This window comes from Lycium barbarum, chromosome 11 (assembly GCF_019175385.1).
Source record: "Lycium barbarum isolate Lr01 chromosome 11, ASM1917538v2, whole genome shotgun sequence".
Taxonomy (NCBI): domain Eukaryota; kingdom Viridiplantae; phylum Streptophyta; class Magnoliopsida; order Solanales; family Solanaceae; genus Lycium; species Lycium barbarum.
Window position 1 is genome coordinate 4590493 of NC_083347.1, and position 21199 is coordinate 4611691.

At 33.8% G+C, this 21199-nt stretch overlaps 3 protein-coding genes across 3 annotated transcripts; 2 read left to right on the plus strand and 1 right to left on the minus strand.

The window, feature by feature from the left end:
• Positions 1 to 201: 201 nt before the first annotated feature.
• LOC132617639 (21.7 kDa class VI heat shock protein) lies at positions 202 to 2959 on the minus strand. Its single transcript, XM_060332688.1, has 2 exons — positions 2500 to 2959; positions 202 to 539 (listed from the first exon to the last, which is right to left on the minus strand). The coding sequence occupies exons 1-2, from the start codon at positions 2816 to 2818 to the stop codon at positions 283 to 285; spliced, it is 576 nt and encodes a 191-aa protein (XP_060188671.1). The 5' UTR covers positions 2819 to 2959; the 3' UTR covers positions 202 to 282.
• A 3134-nt stretch (positions 2960 to 6093) lies between these two features.
• On the plus strand, positions 6094 to 13620 carry LOC132617638 (formin-like protein 5). Its single transcript, XM_060332687.1, has 6 exons — positions 6094 to 7082; positions 8039 to 9120; positions 9207 to 9406; positions 10161 to 10396; positions 11199 to 12245; positions 12751 to 13620. The coding sequence occupies exons 1-5, from the start codon at positions 6939 to 6941 to the stop codon at positions 12225 to 12227; spliced, it is 2691 nt and encodes an 896-aa protein (XP_060188670.1). The 5' UTR covers positions 6094 to 6938; the 3' UTR covers positions 12228 to 12245; positions 12751 to 13620.
• Positions 13621 to 19149: 5529 nt separating this feature from the next.
• LOC132617630 (F-box/kelch-repeat protein At3g23880-like) lies at positions 19150 to 20325 on the plus strand. Its single transcript, XM_060332679.1, has 2 exons — positions 19150 to 19398; positions 19495 to 20325. The coding sequence occupies exons 1-2, from the start codon at positions 19150 to 19152 to the stop codon at positions 20323 to 20325; spliced, it is 1080 nt and encodes a 359-aa protein (XP_060188662.1).
• The last annotated feature ends 874 nt before the right edge of the window (positions 20326 to 21199 follow it).

The following is a 21199-nucleotide window of genomic DNA, read 5'->3' on the forward strand; positions in this document are numbered from 1 at the left end:
CTTTTTTCCCATTTCTTCTGCATATGGAGTTGCTATTTTTTCCAGTTGACTCTCTAGTTGACAGACTAAACCTGAATGTATTAACTAGTCGAGTTTGTTCCTATATATCTTCGTAATTGATGCATTTCTTTGTTTAGTTTCTCTTTTGGTCATGGAGACTCCCTAAACTCTCCAAATGTTATACTACTAACATGAATAATCTGTCATACAAAATATTGATTACATTTTATACATCTCTGTTAGGCAATCTCAGAGTCTTTATTTTCCCCCTTAATTGCTCCTTCAAGGTACATCACTAATATTTGGAGGGATCTTTGGAATTTTAACTTCTAAGAATTTGTGATCACCACTCAAGAATGCCTCTGTTTTCTTCCAGTCTGCATTTTCAGGCAGTTCAATCCTCCGAACACAGCCGTGTTCCCACCAGTTTCCAGCTCTCCAGTCCTTCGTCCCGGTCTCTATTTTTAGCCTCAACTGCCCACTGACCTCTAAAACTTTCCCATCCTCAACGGAAACACGAATGCCAGCTTTACCAACTCCTGTTGCAGATATCACAAACGATCACTAAATTTATTCCCTATAACATTTAAAGTCACGCTAATAATGTTTGTCACCTCAAAGTTACTGAATTTACCTACTATATTTACCTACTATAATACTAAAGTTACAAAACTACCTTTTGTTACACTAAAGACACTAAATTATGTCTGAATTAGTTAGAAAATATAAATGACTTGAAGGTCAGACTTCCAACATCGAGTAATTGTTGTTACTTTATTTGTTTATTTGGTTTCATTATTTATCTTTGAATTGTCTTTTGTTTTATAGAATATGGCTAGTCAAATTTTCACATGGTGATTTTTTTCTCTATAATTTGTATTTTCTGATTTGGAAATTTGACCTTCCTGTTATTTGTGTTTTCTGATTCGGAAATTTGACTATAATTTGTATTTTCTAAGCAAACATGTAATTCAGTCACTTTAAAGTGACAAAAATAGTACTGTTCTAATTGTGACTTTACTTATAATCGCTATAATTAATTATTTTAATATGACAAAAATTAATTTTGTGACATTATTGCATATAGTGAAAAAGTTCCCTAACCATACGTGAAATCAATAGGCTAATGTGTTGTAGATAGGGTGTACATGGACCGGGGTTCGGAAACCAAACTAATTGCGTCGGGTTTTTAAATTTATACACCAAACCAAACCAATAAAATTCGGGTTTTTCAACCTCGGGTTTTCTCGAGTTATTCGGTTTTCTTGGGGTTTTCGGGTTTTTTTCCGGAATAGTCTTGACACAAAACATATAACTTTTACTTCAAATATTTCTTTAGTCCTAGGAAGATACAACTATATAATTAAGGTGTTTCTTAAGAAAATAAAACAAAACGTGAGAAGAGTGATGACACTGTATTAAAATATTCAACAAAAGCTAATATAATCGGTTAAAATAAATATTGCTAATTAACAAGCCATAAAAGAAAATGACCATAATCTAATAATACTAAGTCATGCTAAAATAAGTATTAATTACATGACAAAGAAAAAAAATTTAAGTTATGTATTTTTACTCTCTAAATCAATTATGCAAAACTAAAAAATAGATATCCAACATTATTGTCATTCCTAGTGATAAATTGAATTTCTTTTGTTAGCATTAGTGTTGGGTTGGTTTTGGTTTGAACTTTATTTGAGTTACTAATATCCATAGGATATAAAACTTATTGACATTCAAAATTCTAAGTTCGAGCTTGAATAATATGATAATAGATAAAAAAACTACGAAAAAATTTAAGAAATATTTATAAATTACATTACAAATAAATATTTTTATGTATAAAATATTTTAAAAATTGAATACATGTACTGTCGGGTTGGTTTGGTTCGGTTTGACTTTTTTTAGTTAAAACCAAACCAAACCAATTATGGTCGGGTTTTTTGTTTCAACATCAAACCAAGTCAAACCAAACCACTAGTAGGATTTTTTTCTCGATTTGACTCGATTTATCGGTGCGGTTTATCGGTTTACTTTGTAAACCCCCGGTAGACATGCAACATACTTGTTACAATTTTCTCGACAGGACTATAAAATTCAGAGGTGGAACTAGATGTTCTAGCTACCGGTTTAGAAAAAGCTCTATATTTGTGTTAATAGATCCACTGAGAGCCTGTTTGGATGGGCTTATGCTTATAAGCTGAAAACAGCTTATAAGCCAAAAAAAATAAGTTGAGGTAGTCTAACTTATTTTTTTTGGCTTATAAATTGTTTTCAGCTTATAAGCTGCTTTAGATAAGCTAAGTCAAATGTGCCTAATTATTTTTTTGAGCTTATTTTAATCATAAAATGACTTTAAGCTGGCCAGTCAAACACTCAAAAAAGCTGAAAACAGCTTATAAGCAACTTATAAGCCAATCCAAACGGGCTCTGAATATATAAACTGACTATTTGAGAATTCACAACTCATAACTAAACTCAAAATTAGGAGGAACTTACCTGGTATTTCTGCTCTCAATACATAATCTGTGTCAGTTTGAGCCCAATCAACTGTGCACTGATTATTAGAGCTTCGAGCATTGGACAATAACACATCTGAATCAAATTCCCAAAGTGGAAATGCATCTGAAGGATCAAAAAATTTCCCAAACAATAATGGACTAAACAGTGAACCTTCACATAGAACTTTATGTGTTATAAAATTCCCCTTGTTCATCAATGTTACAAACACATCTTCTTTTAATAGAACACACCATTTTTTGGGGTTTGGTTCTTCAAATTGAACTTCAAACTGTTTGTAGCTGGTCATTGAATTCATTTCAAGGATGAAAAAGAAAAGAAATTTGAATTTTTTCAGTACTGATGGAGGAGAATTTGAGACGTCTTATACTACTATAGTACTATTAGTGATGACTATAAACAAAGCAGAGAACAAATTCTCCAGGAATATTTGGAAAAATGTGCTGTAAAGATAAGGGAATATATTTCTTTTCAAGATCTTTTTTCTCTTATATACGTAAAGTATGAGAAAATTACACGTGGAACACCAGTGCAAATTAGCGGCAGTCATTGAATTGAGGCGACGTGGTATAATAAAATGACTTTAGGTTATATACTTATATACATGATACCGACGTGTTGCTTGTTAGTTGTTACGACAGGTAAAAGTAATCTAATTGGAGTAATTTAAATTCTTTAATTGATAATATATGGTATGACTTAAAACTCAAATGAAAATAGCCAGGGCCAGAGCACTGATTATGAGTTCGGCGAAACACAGTAATATTGACAAAAAACATTGTCTTTATATTAAAAAAATTATTTAACATGCAAAATAATTCTTCCAAAACCTTGTGAATTATTTTTTAAAACCCAAACTCAAAATTCTGAATCCACCATCATAACAAATTGTTTGTCATATAAGTGTACTTGAAGTCTTGAAGTACAAGGTCAAATTATTCCATGAATATTTTGGTATTCTTGATTTGCACGTCCTTTTCAAAATTTTGGACTTAGCCAGAGACCTTATTGCAAGAGGAAAGTCCACTTCTATGGGGTTCAAAAGGCTTTACTGATTATTGAAGGAGCAGTTCGGAGAGAGGATGTCATTAAAATTTACTCAATATAACAGTAAAGTCGAACAAACATATTACGAGTATAAATATTAAAGTAATTGGACTATGTGTAACTCAAAGTAGAAACGATTGAAATGCCAAGTTTTGGTGCCAGGTTGTGGCGCGTCATTCGTCACATCAACGCTTTGCTACTATGTAAATTTCATATCATAAAAATAAAAAAAGTTTCATCGTTTACAAAATTCAACTAATCGTACTTTAAGCAAAAGATAATTGAAAAACATTTAATTGACGAAAGGTAAAATAAAAATAGATCTCTATATAAGTCGTTTGGTTCTAGAAAAGTTCGAGAGCACTGATATGACACAATATTTTTTGAGAAATTCACACATAATTCAGTTATTATAATCTGACAAAAGATAATTTTATAACTTTACTATTATATATTGGATAACGTTCACAAATCATATGTAAAATTAAAGAAAAAATGAGCTAATTTCAATGTAATTTTTAAAAAATTAAGAAATAAAATGTAGTAATTCTAGTGAAGAAGTGAAGTGTGAAAGGAATATTTGGAAGTGCATTTACATGCTGATGATTAATCACCAACAGTTTCACTATGCAACTTTTTCTTTCAACTTTCTTCAATATTTCTTCATTTGTGGAAAATGGAAATTAAATAAGCTTTAAGCAAATGGCATCTGCAGATCCACTATAGGGCAAAAAGCAGATGGTATCGGTCAGATTCACATAGCAAAATTCATGGCCATTGCAGGTTGGAATTATTAATACTCAGATCGACCCTTAAACTTGACATGTTTTGTAAGATAGGCATATAAACTTATAAGGTGACCAGATAAACACTTAAACTTACTCAAAGTGTATTTTTCAAGTTTTTCAGTTGTTTTGAAAACAAAAACTATATTTTTCAAACACTCACAATTTTCATGGCCAAACAAGCCCTAAATATATCACAAAATATTTTTTTTAAAATGCAAAAATAAGGCAAACGCATATACATGAGACTATAAATGTGCACTTAAACCAATAAATACTCGCTAATCGCAATTTTGCAGCTTTCAATTAACTCGGTTTTTTTTTACACTTGAATAATTAAAAAACAATAACTTTAACCAATAAAAATCCTTAAAAAAAGAAATTTCAAATTAAAAAATTTCTTTTTTTTAAGGATTTTCTTCTCGGCTTTACAATTTTCTTAATTTGAAATTTCTTTTACACTTGAAATACTGAACTTAGAAATTTCTTAATTTGAAATTTCTTTTTTTAAGGATTTTTATTGGTTAAAGTTATTGTTTTTTAATTATTCAAGTGTAAAAAAAAAATTCGAGTTAATTGAAAGCTGCAAAATTGCGATTAGCGAGTATTTATTGGTTTAAGTGCACATTTATAGTCTCATGTATATGCGTTTGCCTTATTTTTGCATTTTAAAAAAAATATTTTGTGATATATTTAGGGCTTGTTTGGCCATGAAAATTGTGAGTGTTTGAAAAATATAGTTTTTGTTTTCAAAACAACTGAAAAACTTGAAAAATACACTTTGAGTAAGTTTAAGTGTCTATCTGGTCACCTAATAAGTTTATATGTCTATCTTACAAAACATGTCAAGTTTAAGGGTCCATCTAGGTATTAAGCCTACTCCTTTTCAATACTTAAAAAAAGCCACTTTACTTAGGAAGTGGGCTACTGCTGAAATTATTGTTGCTCTTTGATGATATTTGCTAACATTGCAATCTTTCGTCAACTATTGAATCAAGGAGGAGACTTTTATAACCGTCGGATCCAGGCCACCTTACAAGCATTTTTTTTTTCCAGTTTCACGGAATACTTGTTACCCTCTCTATCAGATACCGAATAACTTTGTTCACTCCTCCTGAAATTAGTTATGGAAGACACTCTGTAAATTCAAATTAGTTTAGTTGAGCTCTAAGTATCCTTTATATATTATTATTGTTTTATATAATTTTTATAACCTTAAACAGTTCAAATTATATATATATATATTCCAAATGTTGATAAGATTTTTTACATGTCAAACACAATTTTATATACTACGCACAAGTTAACATCTTACATTTTGACCCTAATCAAATCGACTTAATAAAACAAGATAGACGGATTATATGAAAATTTTCATAATCTTAGGGAAATTTGCGATTTTAGTCGTTGAGATATTCACAAACTCTAATTTTACCCTTGTGATATCTGGTTAAGACATTCAACTTTTATCTAATTAAGATGTGCATTTTTTATCCATTTGCTCGCGAATCTTCACAAATTTAACGAATTATTAAATGTTAGACATTTAATTATCCATGTATTATGTTAAATTCAAATTGTAACTCCATAATTGAGGGTCATACAATTGTAAAGACGATCTAAATATAACATATATTCTGTACAACGGGACCAAAATACACATTTCAACAAAATGGAGTTTAATTTTTAAATATGCTAAGCCAAATATCAAAAGATCCAAATAAAAATTTATCGATAATTGAACAATCGAAAATGCAATTATCCCTCATATTTAATAACGTAAATGAACCACCCTTTAGCGGCCATGCATGGATCTCTTTAGCGTCATTTTCGCAATGGAAATTCAAAATAAGGAAAAATGATTGCAAAACAAAAAAAAAAAAAAATGTAGAATTTACACCCTGAACAACAAAAATGCAAAAAATGATTGGTAAATTTTGTTAGCATCCATACAACAACATTTCTTGAAGAACAAAAATTCACTTTTTTTTTTTTTTTTCTGTCCAAAGAATTATTTCGGGTCAATTTTATGTCCATCCTTGACCCGCACCCAAATTCTTGTATGATTATTTGTATATGAGCATTTTTGCTTGATCTTGTTTCATACAAAAACCCCAAGTGAAAAAAAAAGAATTTTATATTTCTTTTTTGATTTTTTGGGTGCGGGGCATAGGTTTTTTGAATGGCACGTTCATTGTAAAATTGTAATTATTATTCTTGTTTGGTTTTAGGAGGTGGGTATTCGATCATTGCAAAAAAAGGCTTTTTTTTAATTTTTTTATTTGTTTATGGAGTGTGTTTGATGGCACTGTAATTAAGATTTTGCATGAAATTTTGAGGTGGTTGAAAGATTCTTGTAAAAAGGTTGTGATTAAGACTTTTGGAAGTGGAAAGATTGGTGTTTTTTTTTTTTTTTTTTTTTTTTAACCTGTTTGGAGTTGGGAGGTTAATGTAGCAAAAAAAAATTGATCTTTTCGTGTGCCCTTTGGGAGAATTGAGGAAGGGAACATAAAGGGGTTTGTGGGGTTTATCTAGAAATATTCATGAAAAACATATTTTACTTCTTTGATGTTCTAACAAGGGCAAATGGGTGTGAGAGGAGTAGTTCATTTCTTAGTGTTCTTGTTTATGTCTTTTTTCACTTTGGTAGCAGCACCTGGAAGCAAGAAGGACTTAGATGATCATTTACTTGCCAATCTCATCAAGTCTGAGGAGACTAATAGGGACATGGTACTAAACTTTCTTATTGTATTTTGAGCTTGAGCCATTCTGATATGCAACCAAATGTGCGTTTAAAAAAATTTGAGTTACCTAATTGGTCTTTTATTGTTAATTGGATAGTATAGCTCTTAGCCGAGGGTCTACCGGAAACAGGCTGTCTATCTCTTCGAGGTAGGGGTAAGGTCTGCCTATACTCTACCCTCTCCAGACCCACCTGTGGGATTACACTGGGTATGTTGTTGTTGTTGTTGGATAGTACAGCTCTTCTTGAGCAGCATTAGGGGGAATTTAGCATTAATCAATCCCTTGCCTTCGACAAATATGTAGCAGTAGGATTTTTTGATCACAAACTAGCATATGTTTCCTAATAAAATATGTAGCAGTAGGAGTTTGTGATAACGTACTAGCATATGTTACTCGATCACTTGCCTTAGCTCTTCTTGAGCATCAATTTCTTATGTTGTCGAATGATTCATGCCATGCAGTTTGTAGCAATTAATGAGAGAATCTGCTATTCTCTATTACTAGTACAACCTGTGCTTTATCTCATTTCTGGATCAAATAAGTATCTGCTGTGCTGTTCTCTTGTCCCACTAACTTTGCTTTGACTTGTGACAGTGTTTTATGTTCTTGTTTTTATTAACATAGTGAAAAGAAAATTGAGTTTGCATTAAAGACAGGGTCTGTAGATTTACCCACTAATTGATATCTTTAATACCAAAGCAGAAGCACTTAGCAAGAAGCCCAAAAAACCCTCCAAGTTCCCTGTTGTTATAACTCACTCGAACCTGGATCAGCATCCATAACTCCACCTGTGAATTTCCATTCTCAAAAAAAAAAAAAAAAAAAAAAAAGTCCTTTGACTCTCCTGAAATGAATTCTTGTGAGATTTTAATACTAATTTGATATGTACATGTTTGAGAATGAGCATTCATAGGGAAGTTTGATCAAATCTTCTGCTGCAGGTTGAGCTACTGTGGTTGAACTGTAGGGTAGAGTTAATACGTGCTAATGAAGCTGTTGAAGATCTCGAGTATTATGTCGCAGAAGATTCAAGTGGGGGAGAAAAAAATAAGCATGTCGATGACTTGCATCCGCTAGTTAAGCAAGCCCTTCTAGGTTGTTTGAGGGAAAAAAATCTCTTGTTTCTTATATGTGGAGAGGAGAAGGGCTCACCAAATCGGTATGCCAGGTGTGTGGAGTTTCTATTTTCCTTGCATGGAGCTCCTAAACGGCGCAAATTGAAAGAAGCCCCTAATCCACCACCTGCCCCTCCTAATTCAAAGCCATCTAAATCAAAAGATGACAAAAACTCAAAAAAGAAATCTGCAGCTAAAGCCAGTAAGAAAAAAGACGCGGTTGGGGTTCCTATTATTGCAGCTGCCGCCGCCATATCTGTTCTCGTAGTACTTCTGTGCATATGCTGTTGTTGTAAGTGCTGTAGGAGATCCAAAAAGGGGTTGAATGATGAGAGGCCTCTTCTTAGCTTAAGCTCGAGCGACTATTCTTCATCGCATAAGTCATCTGCTTTAGGAGCTTCATTCAGTAATGGTGGTAACCGTTCATTCAATAACAATCCCAATGATGATCCTAAAATTGAGATTCGAAGGACAGGACCTGCTGGAATGCCTCCCCTGAAACCTCCCCCTGGTAGGGTGTTTTCTTCTGAAGCTACTGCTAAGCCAACCCCACCCCCACCTCCGCCTCCTGCAAAGCCAACAACTCCTGCACCTGCTGCACCACCTCCACCACCAGTAAAGCCTTCATCTGCTGGTCCACGTCCTCCTGCACCTGGACCTCCTCCTCCTCCACCTATGAAACCTGGTCCTCGACCGCCACCTCCCGCCGGTGGTCCACCTCGGCCACCTTCCTCAGGCTTGAAGCCACCTCGACGTTCGCCTCTTGGACCAAATGCATCCACAAGTGCTTCAACTGAGGAGGAAGATACTGATGCCAAAACCAAGCTTAAGCCTTTCTTCTGGGATAAGGTTCAAGCCAACACTGACCAATCAATGGTTTGGCATCAAGTCAAGGCAGGATCTTTCCAGTAAGTCTATTTCTTGCTTTTTATGCAGCTTTAAAATCATTTTAATTTAGGAAGGAGCTCAATAGACAGTGAATATCCTTTAACAGGTTTGATGAAGAGCAGATAGAGACTCTATTTGGATATGCTTCTGCTGAGAAAAAGAAGAATGGGTCAAAGAAGGACTCCGCCCAAGATGCTTCCAACCTATATATTCAAATCATTGACCAGAAGAAGGCACAGAATTTATCTATTCTTCTTAAAGCCTTAAACGTGACAACTGAAGAAGTTTGTGATGCACTGAAAGAAGGTGATCATCTGTTCCTTCTTTCACTCCTTCAATGTTTGAAAATCAAAGAACTGCTAAAAAGAATGTCTTCTTTGGCACTATATTGAATAAAAACCCATGTTGTACGTAGAGGCTTCTATGATCGTTTGCAATGATTAACAGATAAATAATGTTTGCATCTTATTGCTTCAGCACGCATTTAACTGAAGGAAAAATCTGTGAAAGATTGAAATGAGAAAATTTAAGAAGTGTATGAAGAGGAGTGTGGAAGATGAAGAGGACTGTGGAAGACTTGTCTGCACATTCACTTCTCAATTGTTTTAAGATTTTTTTAGGCCAATTATTATTATTATTGTTATCTTGTAATTCAAGGAAAGCATTGTGCTTAACTTATTGTCGATTTTCCATCTCCTTCATGCCAAATCATTGAATTTCTTAAAGGTCCTCAAAGATTTAGTTCTAGCTGTATGCCATACTTCTGTGGTGAACTATTTACATGCCTTAATTCCATGTGCCACTCTCAGCTCTCGGCAGCGGGGGTTAGATCATTGTATCGACCTCTGATTCTTGATCCTTAAAGATTTATTTGCTTTTGTATTCTATTATTATTTCTGAAATTGTTCTTGGAAATTGTTGTTTAAATGCCTAATTATACTTGATTTAATGCTTAGTTATTAATTCAAAATCACAAAATCATATTTCTTGGAAGTGGAACGTTGTTTGTTGTTAGAGTTTGCAGCTACCAAAGCGTGACTAGTGGTTTAAATTTACTCAGGAAATGAGCTGCCTGCTGAACTCATTCAAACTTTGCTTAAGATGGCACCAACTGCGGAGGAAGAACTGAAACTGAGGATCTACGCTGGGGATCTTTCTCGGCTTGGGCAGGCAGAGCGGTTCCTGAAAGCCTTGGTTGAGGTTCCATTTGCATTCAAGAGGCTAGAGACATTGCTTTTCATGTGCACTCTTCAGGATGAGGCATCCCTGATTAAAGAATCATTTGCCACCTTGGAGGTCAGATTGTTTTCTTGATAAAGTCTACTTTTGGGTTGTAAAGAGTGAAATCTCCTAACTTGTTTTGTGGTTTTCATATTGTAAGAAATACTCTGAAATATTCTGGAACTCGCTGAGATCAGGAACTTGTACTTCCAACACTAATCTAAGTGGAACTTGTCTGAAGAACCAATGTGTTTATATGGACATTTCATTGTTGCCCCTGTTATATGTTGCCGACCAAAAACCTTGGCCTCTTTACAAGCATAATTGACCTTACAACAACAACAACTATAGCAACAACTATGCCTCAGTCCCAAATAACTTGGCTATATGAATCCTTACTGACCAACCATAACTGACCTTGTTTCCTAAAAATGATCAAGAACCATATTGACTGAAAAACAAGTGGGCTGATACACGGAAATCCACCTTGGAAAGTGACCGTAATTATCATATAAGATGCCCAATGTTATCATATAAAATGCTGATATTAGTAAGAAGATTGTGTTTGTGCATCTAAGGCTATAACAGGTGTTATGTTACACTGCTTTTTACTCTGCTTTATTGTGGTTGTGTTACCTGATTCTATTTGTCTTTCCCTATGTTGAAGTAAAGCAGAGTTTTCTAGAAGCTTGGAATTTCAAATAATTATCGACTTTCATGATGGAAAAGTGGCAGGAGAATTTTGGAACTTCACTTTGCAATACCGAAATATGACCTGCATTTATAGTCAAGCTTCTATATTTGTGGCATCTGTTAGTAGCTTATGTTTGTATTATTCTTAACTTTGGTGTTTCATGCATGTTCTTATGTGGTCCAGGCTGCTTGCACAGAACTCCGGAATAGCAGGCTGTTTCTCAAGCTCCTTGAGGCTGTTTTGAAAACTGGCAATCGAATGAATGATGGAACATTTCGTGGTGGTGCACAAGCATTTAAACTTGACACGCTTCTGAAATTATCAGATGTAAAAGGAATAGACGGGAAAACTACGTTGTTGCATTTTGTTGTTCAGGAGATAATCCGTTCAGAAGGTATACGAGCTGCCCGTGCTGCCAGGGATCAACGAAGCTTGTCTAGCATCAAGTCTGATGATCTGCTCGAGGATTTGCCTCAGGATTCAGAAGATCAGTATCGAAATACTGGTTTACAAGTTGTCTCCGGTTTGAGTAGTGATCTTGAACATGTAAAAAGAGCTGCAATTCTGGATGCAGATAACTTAACAGGCACAGTGGCCAAACTTGGCCATGCACTTATAAAAGCGCGCGATTTCCTAAATTCAGAGATGAAGAATATAGATGAGGAAGATGGATTTCACCAGACATTGAAGAACTTTGTGCAGAATGCTGAGGGTGAAGTCATGTCGTTACTTGAGGAAGAAAAGCGAATTATGGCTCTTGTTAAGAGCACGGGTGATTATTTCCACGGAAATGCTAAGAAGGATGAAGGTCTGCGATTATTTGTGATTGTTAGGGATTTTCTGGTTATTTTGGATAAGGTATGCAGAGAGGTGAAAAATGCTCCGAGAAAGTTAAATAGCACACCAAGGAAAGAAAATGTAGCCCTTACAACTTCAGAATCTACCCTTTCACCGCGACCTGATCAATCCATCCATTCACCACGGCTTGATCAATCCACCACGACCTCTTCACCACGACCTGATCAATCCACCCCTTCACCGCGACCTGATCAATCCACCCCTTCACCGCGACCTGATCAATCCATCCCTTCACCACGACAGCGACCGGATCAATCCATCCCTTCAGCACGACCTGATCAGCATCGGAAGCTTTTTCCAGCTATCGCAGACAGGCGAATTAATGATTCTAGTTCAGACGATGACACTCCTTAAATACAATTTTCTCAAAAGGTACAAGGTACCTAGCTCTTATTATTTGTTTCCCTTTTGATTAGTTCTATTTTGCCTAGCTATAGTAGATGTTCTAGGATGTTGAGATACCCCCATTGTGTGTCGTAGTGGTCAATTAAGTGGGAGGAGAACCATGAAGTCTTAGGTTCAAATCCAACGGAGACAAAAACACTAGGTGATATCTTCGCATTTTTGCACACAAGTTAGCCCGGACACCACGGTTATAAAAAATAAAAATAAAAAAGAGAAAAGAAAAAGGATGTCGATGTTATGATATATGCTACCTAGAGTAACTTATTTATTTATTTGTTTGTTTGTTTCATGTTATGATTTGCTTAGGGATCTGGGTACAACAAAACCAACTATGCTTCAATCCCAAGCAAGTTGGGATCGGCTATATAAATCCTTATTGGCCATGTTGCTCCATTTAAGCCTGTCTGAGTTTGATAACTGCTTAGGTATCTTAGTGAACGAAGATAATGGGATAAATTATTTTTCATTTTAGAATCCCAGGCATGGTAGATAGAAACCCGGAGGAGATTGACTCGTTGCTTGGTAGGCTAACTTGAGCGGAGCAGAGACCTGACAAAAGCTACGGTTTCAGAGATGATCTGCTACATGGCGCTACATCAATGTGTCCTTTCTTGCAGCTCGCTTGTTGTCCTTTCTTGCAGCTCACTTGTACTTAAAAAAGTAGCTAGGATCATTCTTTTTGTTCTTTGAAATTATTTTTTGTCAATTTTGCTGATAATTCTTTGTTCGAATGAGAGTTGCCCTGTGCATTATTTTTTGGTTGTGTTTACACGAAAGAAAATGTTGATAGCTTCTTGTTCCGCCACCGAAAATTATTTGATTAGTCTTTTAAAAAGCACCTGATTGTTCTTTCCAATTTTCTTGTCTTTTGCACTGGGCTTGGGTATTTAAAAGAGTTATTGTACACTTCCTCAGTTTCATGTAAGCTCAAATTAAGTTCTATGATATTCAGCACAATATTTGGTCCATTAAACTACGGCTGAGAATTGCATAAACAGTTTGAGGCCACTCTTTAAAATGTTATCCCTTTATCTTCTTTTTTTTTTTTTTTTTTTTTGGTGCAAACATAGACTCCCACTTCCAAATAACAAGAAGCACAGGGCAAAAACATCCATTACAAGAGGGTAAAATAATGTTGCTTTTAAGGGTTCAAAAGCCTATGAGAGTTATATTGGAAATCTACTGCCAGATAATATCATGGTATATCATTTCAATCTACAAAGATCTGAAAACGAAAACTTAATTTTGGGTTCTAAAGAGTAATCGTATTAATTTTCTTCCTTAAATATCACATTAGAATTCTCTTCCAATGATGCAAGTTTTTTTTATCTCATCGTTGCTTAATGGCAAGACGATGTCACAGCATGACGAAGTTCTAACACAGCTATAAAAAAGATATTAGAGATGGAATGATGATAAAAAGATTTCTTGAAAAGAGAAAAAATCTTGAGAAACATAATTTCTTGAAAAGAGAATTTTTTTTAGAAGACGTAAAAAAGGTGATAGAGATATGAGGATGACAGGAAAATTTCTTGAAAAAAGAAAAAATCTTGAGAAACATAATTATGACAAAAGATAATAAAGATATGACAACAATTAAACATGTAAACAGAGAACTAAATAATTACAAAGTTAGACTTTTATTTGACAACAAATTTAAGATCCAAACATTTTCTTTTACTCTCTAATTCTCTTTTCTTATCAACTAAATTAAGCAAGTTACAAATGATAAATCCTTTGTTTAAACAAACGTACCAATATTAGAAACTAGAGAAATATGCTCCAACGCTTTCCAAGGTTCTTCCCCCAAAAGTAATTATTTGTGATTTTTGTATATAATATTTAAACATACAGTAAATAATCTGTTACCAATAATTTTGCAATAGAAAAATTGCAAAGAAATTGAATAAGCTCAAACTAGGGACACTATTTTTCAACCAGAGAGGGTAGAATTTAAGTGCCTACGGAATTTACAGCAGTAAAATTAAACATATTTTGTTACAGTCTTACGGACAATCTTTTCAGGGGATATATAAGTTAAATTAATTTTATTATATAACGGCGGTTAACCATCTCATCAGATCACTTCATATTCAAAACAAGTGTACAATATATTTACTCTTTTTTCTTTCAGTTTTGCACTCAAATCTTTTTCTCTGAAAAAATGTTACCTGCAGAAGATCCTAATCTTGAAAATACATTTTTTTCATCTTCATCTTCATCTTCAACTTCATCATCACCAATTGCCGATCCACCTCCACAACCACAGCACATTCACAGAAATAATGGTCTACAAGAAAATAGAGCCGCCATTGATATTCTTGAAACAGAACTACTATGTGACGAGTCATTCAGTGAAATTATAGAGAAAGAAGAAGCAGAAGTTGTTACTCTATCTGATGCTTGCTCAACTAATTCCACCGTCTTTGCTTTGAATTATGAACGTAAAAGAAGACGCAGTCCTAGTACTGATGAAGAAGAAGATGGAAATGCAACAGAGGCAGTTTCTGATGGGACTAAATTTCGTAGAATTAATGAAACAGGTGGACAAGCAGATGAGGAAATGAAAGGGAATAAGAATGAAGAAAGAGAGCATGGACAGATTGAAACAGGTGAAGATTATGGAAATCAAGAATCTGTACCAGATAAAGGAGAAGAAGATAGTATAAATCAAGAAAAAGAATTGGCTGAAGGAGAAAAGAAAGAACCTGGAGGGAATAAATTAGGAGAAAGAGATGAAGATCAAAATGGAGGAGGAAAAAGAAAACGCCCATTGTCTGAACCATACAATGCAATCGTGCCGCTATGTTACACAGCTGAAGAAGAAGGCGAAAAATATGAGCACAAAGAACAAAGAGAGAATGCAGGAGGAGAAGATACTATCAATCATCAAAATTCTGAACAAAATGATAGTGGAAATCAAGAATCAGAACAAAACGTAGGCGAAGAGGACAGAGAAAACGATGAAAATCGAGAAGAACGAAAAGCTGCTGAAAAAGGAAAACGCCCAATGTCTGAACTATATGATTCAATCGTGCCTATATGTTCCACAGCTGAAGAAGAAGAAGGCAAAAAACACGAGCACAAAGAACACAGAGAGAATGCAGGAGCAGAACATAGTGGCAATCATCAAAATTCCGAACAAAATGATAGTGGAAAGCAAGAATTAGAACAACATGAAGGCGAAGAGGACAGAGAAATCGATGAAAATCAAGAAGATAAACGAAAAGCTGCTGAAAAAGGAAAACGTCCAATGTCTGAAATATGCAAATTGGAATCCATCGTGCCTAAATTTTCCAAATTCGAACATGGAGGACCATCGGACATACCTGAAGGAGATCAAACTGATAATGAGCTAAACAACAATCAGTATGATAATGATGATCATCAGGATTTGGCGATTTTAAAGTCCATCTGGCATTTCAACTGCAACAATGGGTATATCCCATATCCACAAACAGATGAACTACACAATCACATCATGGATTCAATTCCCAACTTCAAAATCCTCGGCGAGGATTTAACGAAGAAGATCGTAGCATTAGAGGATAATTTCAATACCGTTAGGGAACTGGACGGAGATAATCCTGATATGGCCCGGCCTGTTAATCGAGAAATCTTCGACTTGTCAATGCGATTATGGGGTAATTCTGAAGATAATATAGGCCATGACGATGTTGAACAACAAAATCAGCAGGAATATTATGGTGTGAACATATTGAATAGTACTACTGCTTATGATGATGATGACGACTTGTTGAACTGGGTTTATAGCTTATGATACTAATAGTCAGACTAATTTGTATAAACTTTTTACAGTAGCATTAGGATTTTTAATATTTTGTAGGACCATGATGAGGTAACAATCAATTCCTTTCAATTTATATACACATGTACATTTCTAACTAAAAGTGATCATCGTGAACTTACATGAATGAAGATTGAAGGGGTGTTTTTTTTTTTTTTTGAGTCGAAATGTTTCTCTATTTTCTCTTCAACTTAAAGTGTTAGTCCTTTCGAGTAATTAAAGAGAAAAATGAAGATAGTTGGCATATTTTAACGAGGAACAAACAAATCTAAATTTTGTATGTAACGACGCTGCAAGCTTAGCTATAAATAGTCAGTAACACCACTCTTAAATAAATATTCCCTCCGTTACTGTTTGGGGAGTACTCAAATTGAGTTTATTTGAACTGTAATTTTTTCGAACTTTTTAAAAATATTTTGAATCATTAGTTATGCTGACTCGCAGTATTTTTTCAGTAGTTTCAATAATGTAAATTTTATTTTAAAGTATTCGAAGAATATGTTTGTGAATTTATAGTCTATTTTCACCCTTCAAATAAACTGGGACAGATGGAATAGTATATAGGGTATATTATGTATTAAATAGATCCTCCATACTATAATTACATAATGATCAATCATACATGACGTGTTTTTGCCTTACATTTTAAGACTCTATTTAGGGAGTATAAGGACTATTATTAATTACTTCCTCCATTTTAAAATGTTTGTCTAATTTTAACTTGATACGGAGTTTAAGAAAGTAAATAAGATTTTTGAATCTTGTTGCTGTTAACTAAAGATACGTAGAATATATCAAAATGTCCTTTAATCTGGTGATCTTAAACATGCCGCATGGATATCTGGAATTAAGGAGTTGCCAAAAAGAAGAGGCATGCTTTTTTAAACAAACTTAAAAAAAAAAAAAAAAAAAAAAGACAAACATTTTGAAACGAAGAAAATATGTTGCATGTTCTCAAACATTACAACAACTATGTCACAAGTTGTGGTTCTATATAAACTCTATCAAGAGCCCGTTTGGATTGGCTTACAGCTTAAAGCTGTTTGCAGCTTATAAGCTGAAAAAAATAAGTTGGGGTAGTCCAACTTATTTTTTTTGACTTATAAGCTGTTTTCAGCTTATAAGCTGCTTTAGATAAACTAAGTCAAATGGGTCCAATTATTTTTTTGAGCTTATTTTAAGCATAAAATGACTTTAAGCTGGCCAGTCAAACACTCAAAAAAGCTGAAAACAGCTTATAAGCCAACTTATAAGCCAATCCAAACGGGCTCCAAGTTTCCCTAACTAGAATCATTTCAGGGTAACATTGTTATACTAACTAAAAAAATAAATTGAAAGCCAACCATAAGAATTTTACTGGCATAAAAATCTCTAATAGAGTTGAAAAACTCCTAGAAGTATAGGACTTGAAGTAAACACATTAGTAAAATCTAAGTACTTATTATTTTCAATGATTATCGCCTATAAAAATTGGGCACAATCTTTCACTAAAGGTCTACGTTTTTTTTAAAGAATTTGTAGTTTTTTTAAGATTACTCTCTTTTGATATGATTTTAGGTTTACCTTGTTCCCTTTTAATATCTTCACTCACCATGATTTCACACCTACGTAGCAGTGCATCTGGAGATCAATGCATGACATGACCAAACTATTTCAAGCGACCTCTCATTTTATACTTAGTGTGTGCTATTTTTACTTTTGGCGAATATGATCATATTTTTTATTTTGTTAGACCTCTCTATAACAACCATCATCTAGAATATCATTTCACTATGCCATTTATATTTTTGTGTCTGTTCTTTCATGTTATGAAATATTGTATTTTCCCTACTGCAATTTTTTTTTGTAATAGTCAAAAAAATTTCGGAACAAAATATGTTGTTGAAGAGAGGTTTGACTGTTTATAATTCTCTTTGTTTAAACAAATGTACCAAAATAAAAAACTAGAGAAATAAACTAGAATGTTTTCCAAGGTTCTACCAAAAATAAAACCATTTTCGAGATTTTTTTATAAAATATTTAAACACGTATAAAATAATATTTTGCCATTAATTTTCCGTAAGAAAAAATACAAACAAATTAAGCAGTAGCCTAAAAATAAGTTGTATTACTGTCTAAGAAGTATACTACAGTAAAAAAGTTAAACCAATCTTCAGCTTCATTTTCGCATTGAAAATGTCAATTGTTCAAAATTGGAGAAGGTACTTGATTTCTAAAGCATAGTTGAGGGACTAAAATGATTTTTACCCATTTTCTATCCTATCATTAATTACATAACCATCACATATAAAGTGTTTTTGCTAAACATTTTTTCCGAATTTATCAATAGGTACTATTTTAGTCCATCCGCGTAGAGATATGTTTTCATATTTTCAAAGAACGTTTCCAACGTTGGATGTATCAACATAAAATGAAAAAGACGAAAAAAACTACAAAGTAACTGTAATTTTATGGCCGCCTCAATAAAGGATTTAATACTTCATATTTCACAACTTCTATAAAGTTTTGTAAGGTTCATATTCAGTTTGCCAACTCATAATATCATATTTTTGTTTCTTAATAGTATTGGCTCAAAACAGCTTACGTTCACTTCAATCAATTCATTATATATCTGATACTTCCGTTGCTACATGTACCCCGAAAGTTTATATATCCACAACGCTCTCACCGGTGAAAAAGAATCACTTAGCAATTTTAGCCTATGGTAAGATTTAAACATTTGGTCTCACTATGTGTTAGTCCAACTTCATTGACCATTAAGTTACATCCTGACTTCATCATAGTCCAATCATAAATTGACATGTAAAAATAATCTAAATAGCGTAAGAAATATTTAGACTTTAGTTACATAAAAATTAGTAACCCATTTTGAAAATATGATTACATATAATTTTCTTTCCGAATGTGAACTTTTTTTGGATGGTATTCCGAAGTGAGATATAGTACAGTATTTTAGGAATATGAATTACTTTCTTTCTTTATCAGCTCCATCATTTTCTTTGTTCTTGCTTTCTTTCTCTCTTTATAAGCTCCAACATTTTCATAAAGGTCACCATATCAAAAATGCTACCTACAGAAGAACTGAATGGAGAGAATAGTGAAGGAAAGCAAGAAAAGTCAGAATCTGAAGAACAAGAAATCTTGCCTTGCTTTGATCTTGTTACTGAAATCCTCTCAAGGCTTCCAGTGAAATCTCTCATGCGATTCAGGTCTGTTTCGAAATCTTGGCTTGCTTTGATATGTAGCCCTAAGTTTATTAAGTCTCATCTGAGTTTATCAGCTAATAATAACAAGGACTACACCAACCACAGGGTTATGTTGAGGATCGTTGAACCTGAATACAATCTTAAGGACTTTTCTCTTAAGTCTTTACTTTATGAGTCTATTATGGAGGAATCTAAGTTGGAGGATTACCCCATGAAAAACACCTCTATATCTTTTTCGATTAAGGGGTCGGTCAATGGACTGATTTGTCTTGTAAATGGGACTAAAAATTTGTTTTTGTGGAATCCATCAACTAGAAAGTACAAGAAACTGCCTGATTTTAAAATTAACCCGAAGAATATTGACGATTTCATATATGGTTTTGGATATGATGAGATCCACGATGATTATAAAGTAGTGCGTATTAATAATAGTGGTCACTTGCATGATATTCATGATGTCGATATGTATAGCCTAAAGAATGATTCTTGGCGAAGAATTGATTGTCCTCAGAGTGGAGTGCGATTAATTAGTTCAGGTAAATTTGTAAATGGGAAGCTTCATTGGGCTAGTAGTGCTGGTCTTGGTTTCGAAAGGGGCTGGAGCATAGCCTCTTTTGATTTGGCTGATGAGAAGTGGGGAAAGGTGGAGCGACCCTGCTATAGAGATCAGGATGGGATTCTCATGCTTGGAGCGTTGGGAAGTAATCTTTCTATGATTTGCAAAAATCCAAGTACTCATGTAGATATATGGTTTATGAAAGAGTATGGGGATAAAGAATCTTGGATAAAGATGTTCACCATCAATTATACTCTAGACCCTATGGGATATTTGTTCTCTCAATCCTTTTATTTGTCAAAAAGAGGTGAATTTTTGCTTGTGTTTGAATCCACTTTCATGATATACAATCCAAAGGATAACTCACTCAGATTTCCAAAGTGTCCTAGATTTGGTTGTGCTCTTTCGGCGGAAATTTACATTGAAAGCCTGGTTTGTCCTATTTCACAAAATGAACCAAGAACACAGCAAGAATGAAGGTGGCAGAAGAACGCTACTACAAAAGAACGTTGCTTTTTATATTTTGCAGTACCTTTGGTCCATATTATTTGATATAATCTTTTCATTTTTATCTTATGTGGTGTTTTACATAATGAAGAAGATATTAATTTTATTTTTTCAAATTTACGCTTATTGGTGCTTCGATAGTGTAAGTGTAATTATCAGACCTCTTCAATTCCTATGCTCTTTATACTTATCACCTTAGAAAGATGCAAGTTTAATTAAGGATAATTTAGTCACAATCCTTCTTAGTTTCTAAGAGTAAATAGTTTCTTAAATTGTCAAAGGCAAAAAGACCAAATAATATGGACCGGGGGATGTAACTCTTTAATTCAAACATCCAATATGACCTGCTAATTTAAAACCACAACACTCAACGGTACTTTTGGCATTATACATATACTTGGTTTAATATCACAAGATTCAAAAGTTTTTCTTATTTTCTTGAATTTTGTATTCTTTCAAACTAAAATACATAAAATGAATTGGACGGAGTATTTTTGTATCAGCATTAAAAGAAAAAAGAAAAAAAGATCGACTTGATATGTATCGGTCGCGACAATCGATCTAATGCTTTCACATTTAACACCGTTTACCATATTAGCCATTTGCAATGAAAATATGTGACAAAGGCGTATTATTGCACTAAAAAGCAGCAACTATATTCACACAAACAGAGAGAGGCTTCTGCATATGCTCTTACTAGGTAGTCAATACAACTCGTTAAATAACAGAAATATATATTATTTGTTATGCCTATTTACTCCTGTATATTTTTTATCAGTTGCTTTTTTATGTGTTATTTGAGTCGAGGTTCTTTCGGGAACAGACACTCTCAGCTATCTCTACG

Excerpts from the sequence above, each read along its gene's own strand:
- LOC132617639 (XM_060332688.1), bottom strand. The coding sequence starts at position 2,818 with ATGAATTCAATGACCAGCTACAAACAGTTTGAAGTTCAATTTGAAGAA. Across the intron at positions 540-2,499 it reads ATTGAGAGCAGAAATACCAG|GAGTTGGTAAAGCTGGCATT; the intron begins GTAAGTTCCTCC and ends TATCTGCAACAG.
- LOC132617638 (XM_060332687.1), top strand. The coding sequence starts at position 6,939 with ATGGGTGTGAGAGGAGTAGTTCATTTCTTAGTGTTCTTGTTTATGTCT. Across the intron at positions 7,083-8,038 it reads AGGAGACTAATAGGGACATG|GTTGAGCTACTGTGGTTGAA; the intron begins GTACTAAACTTT and ends CTTCTGCTGCAG. Across the intron at positions 9,121-9,206 it reads GTCAAGGCAGGATCTTTCCA|GTTTGATGAAGAGCAGATAG; the intron begins GTAAGTCTATTT and ends ATCCTTTAACAG.
- LOC132617630 (XM_060332679.1), top strand. The coding sequence starts at position 19,150 with ATGCTACCTACAGAAGAACTGAATGGAGAGAATAGTGAAGGAAAGCAA. Across the intron at positions 19,399-19,494 it reads AGGACTACACCAACCACAGG|GATTACCCCATGAAAAACAC; the intron begins GTTATGTTGAGG and ends TCTAAGTTGGAG.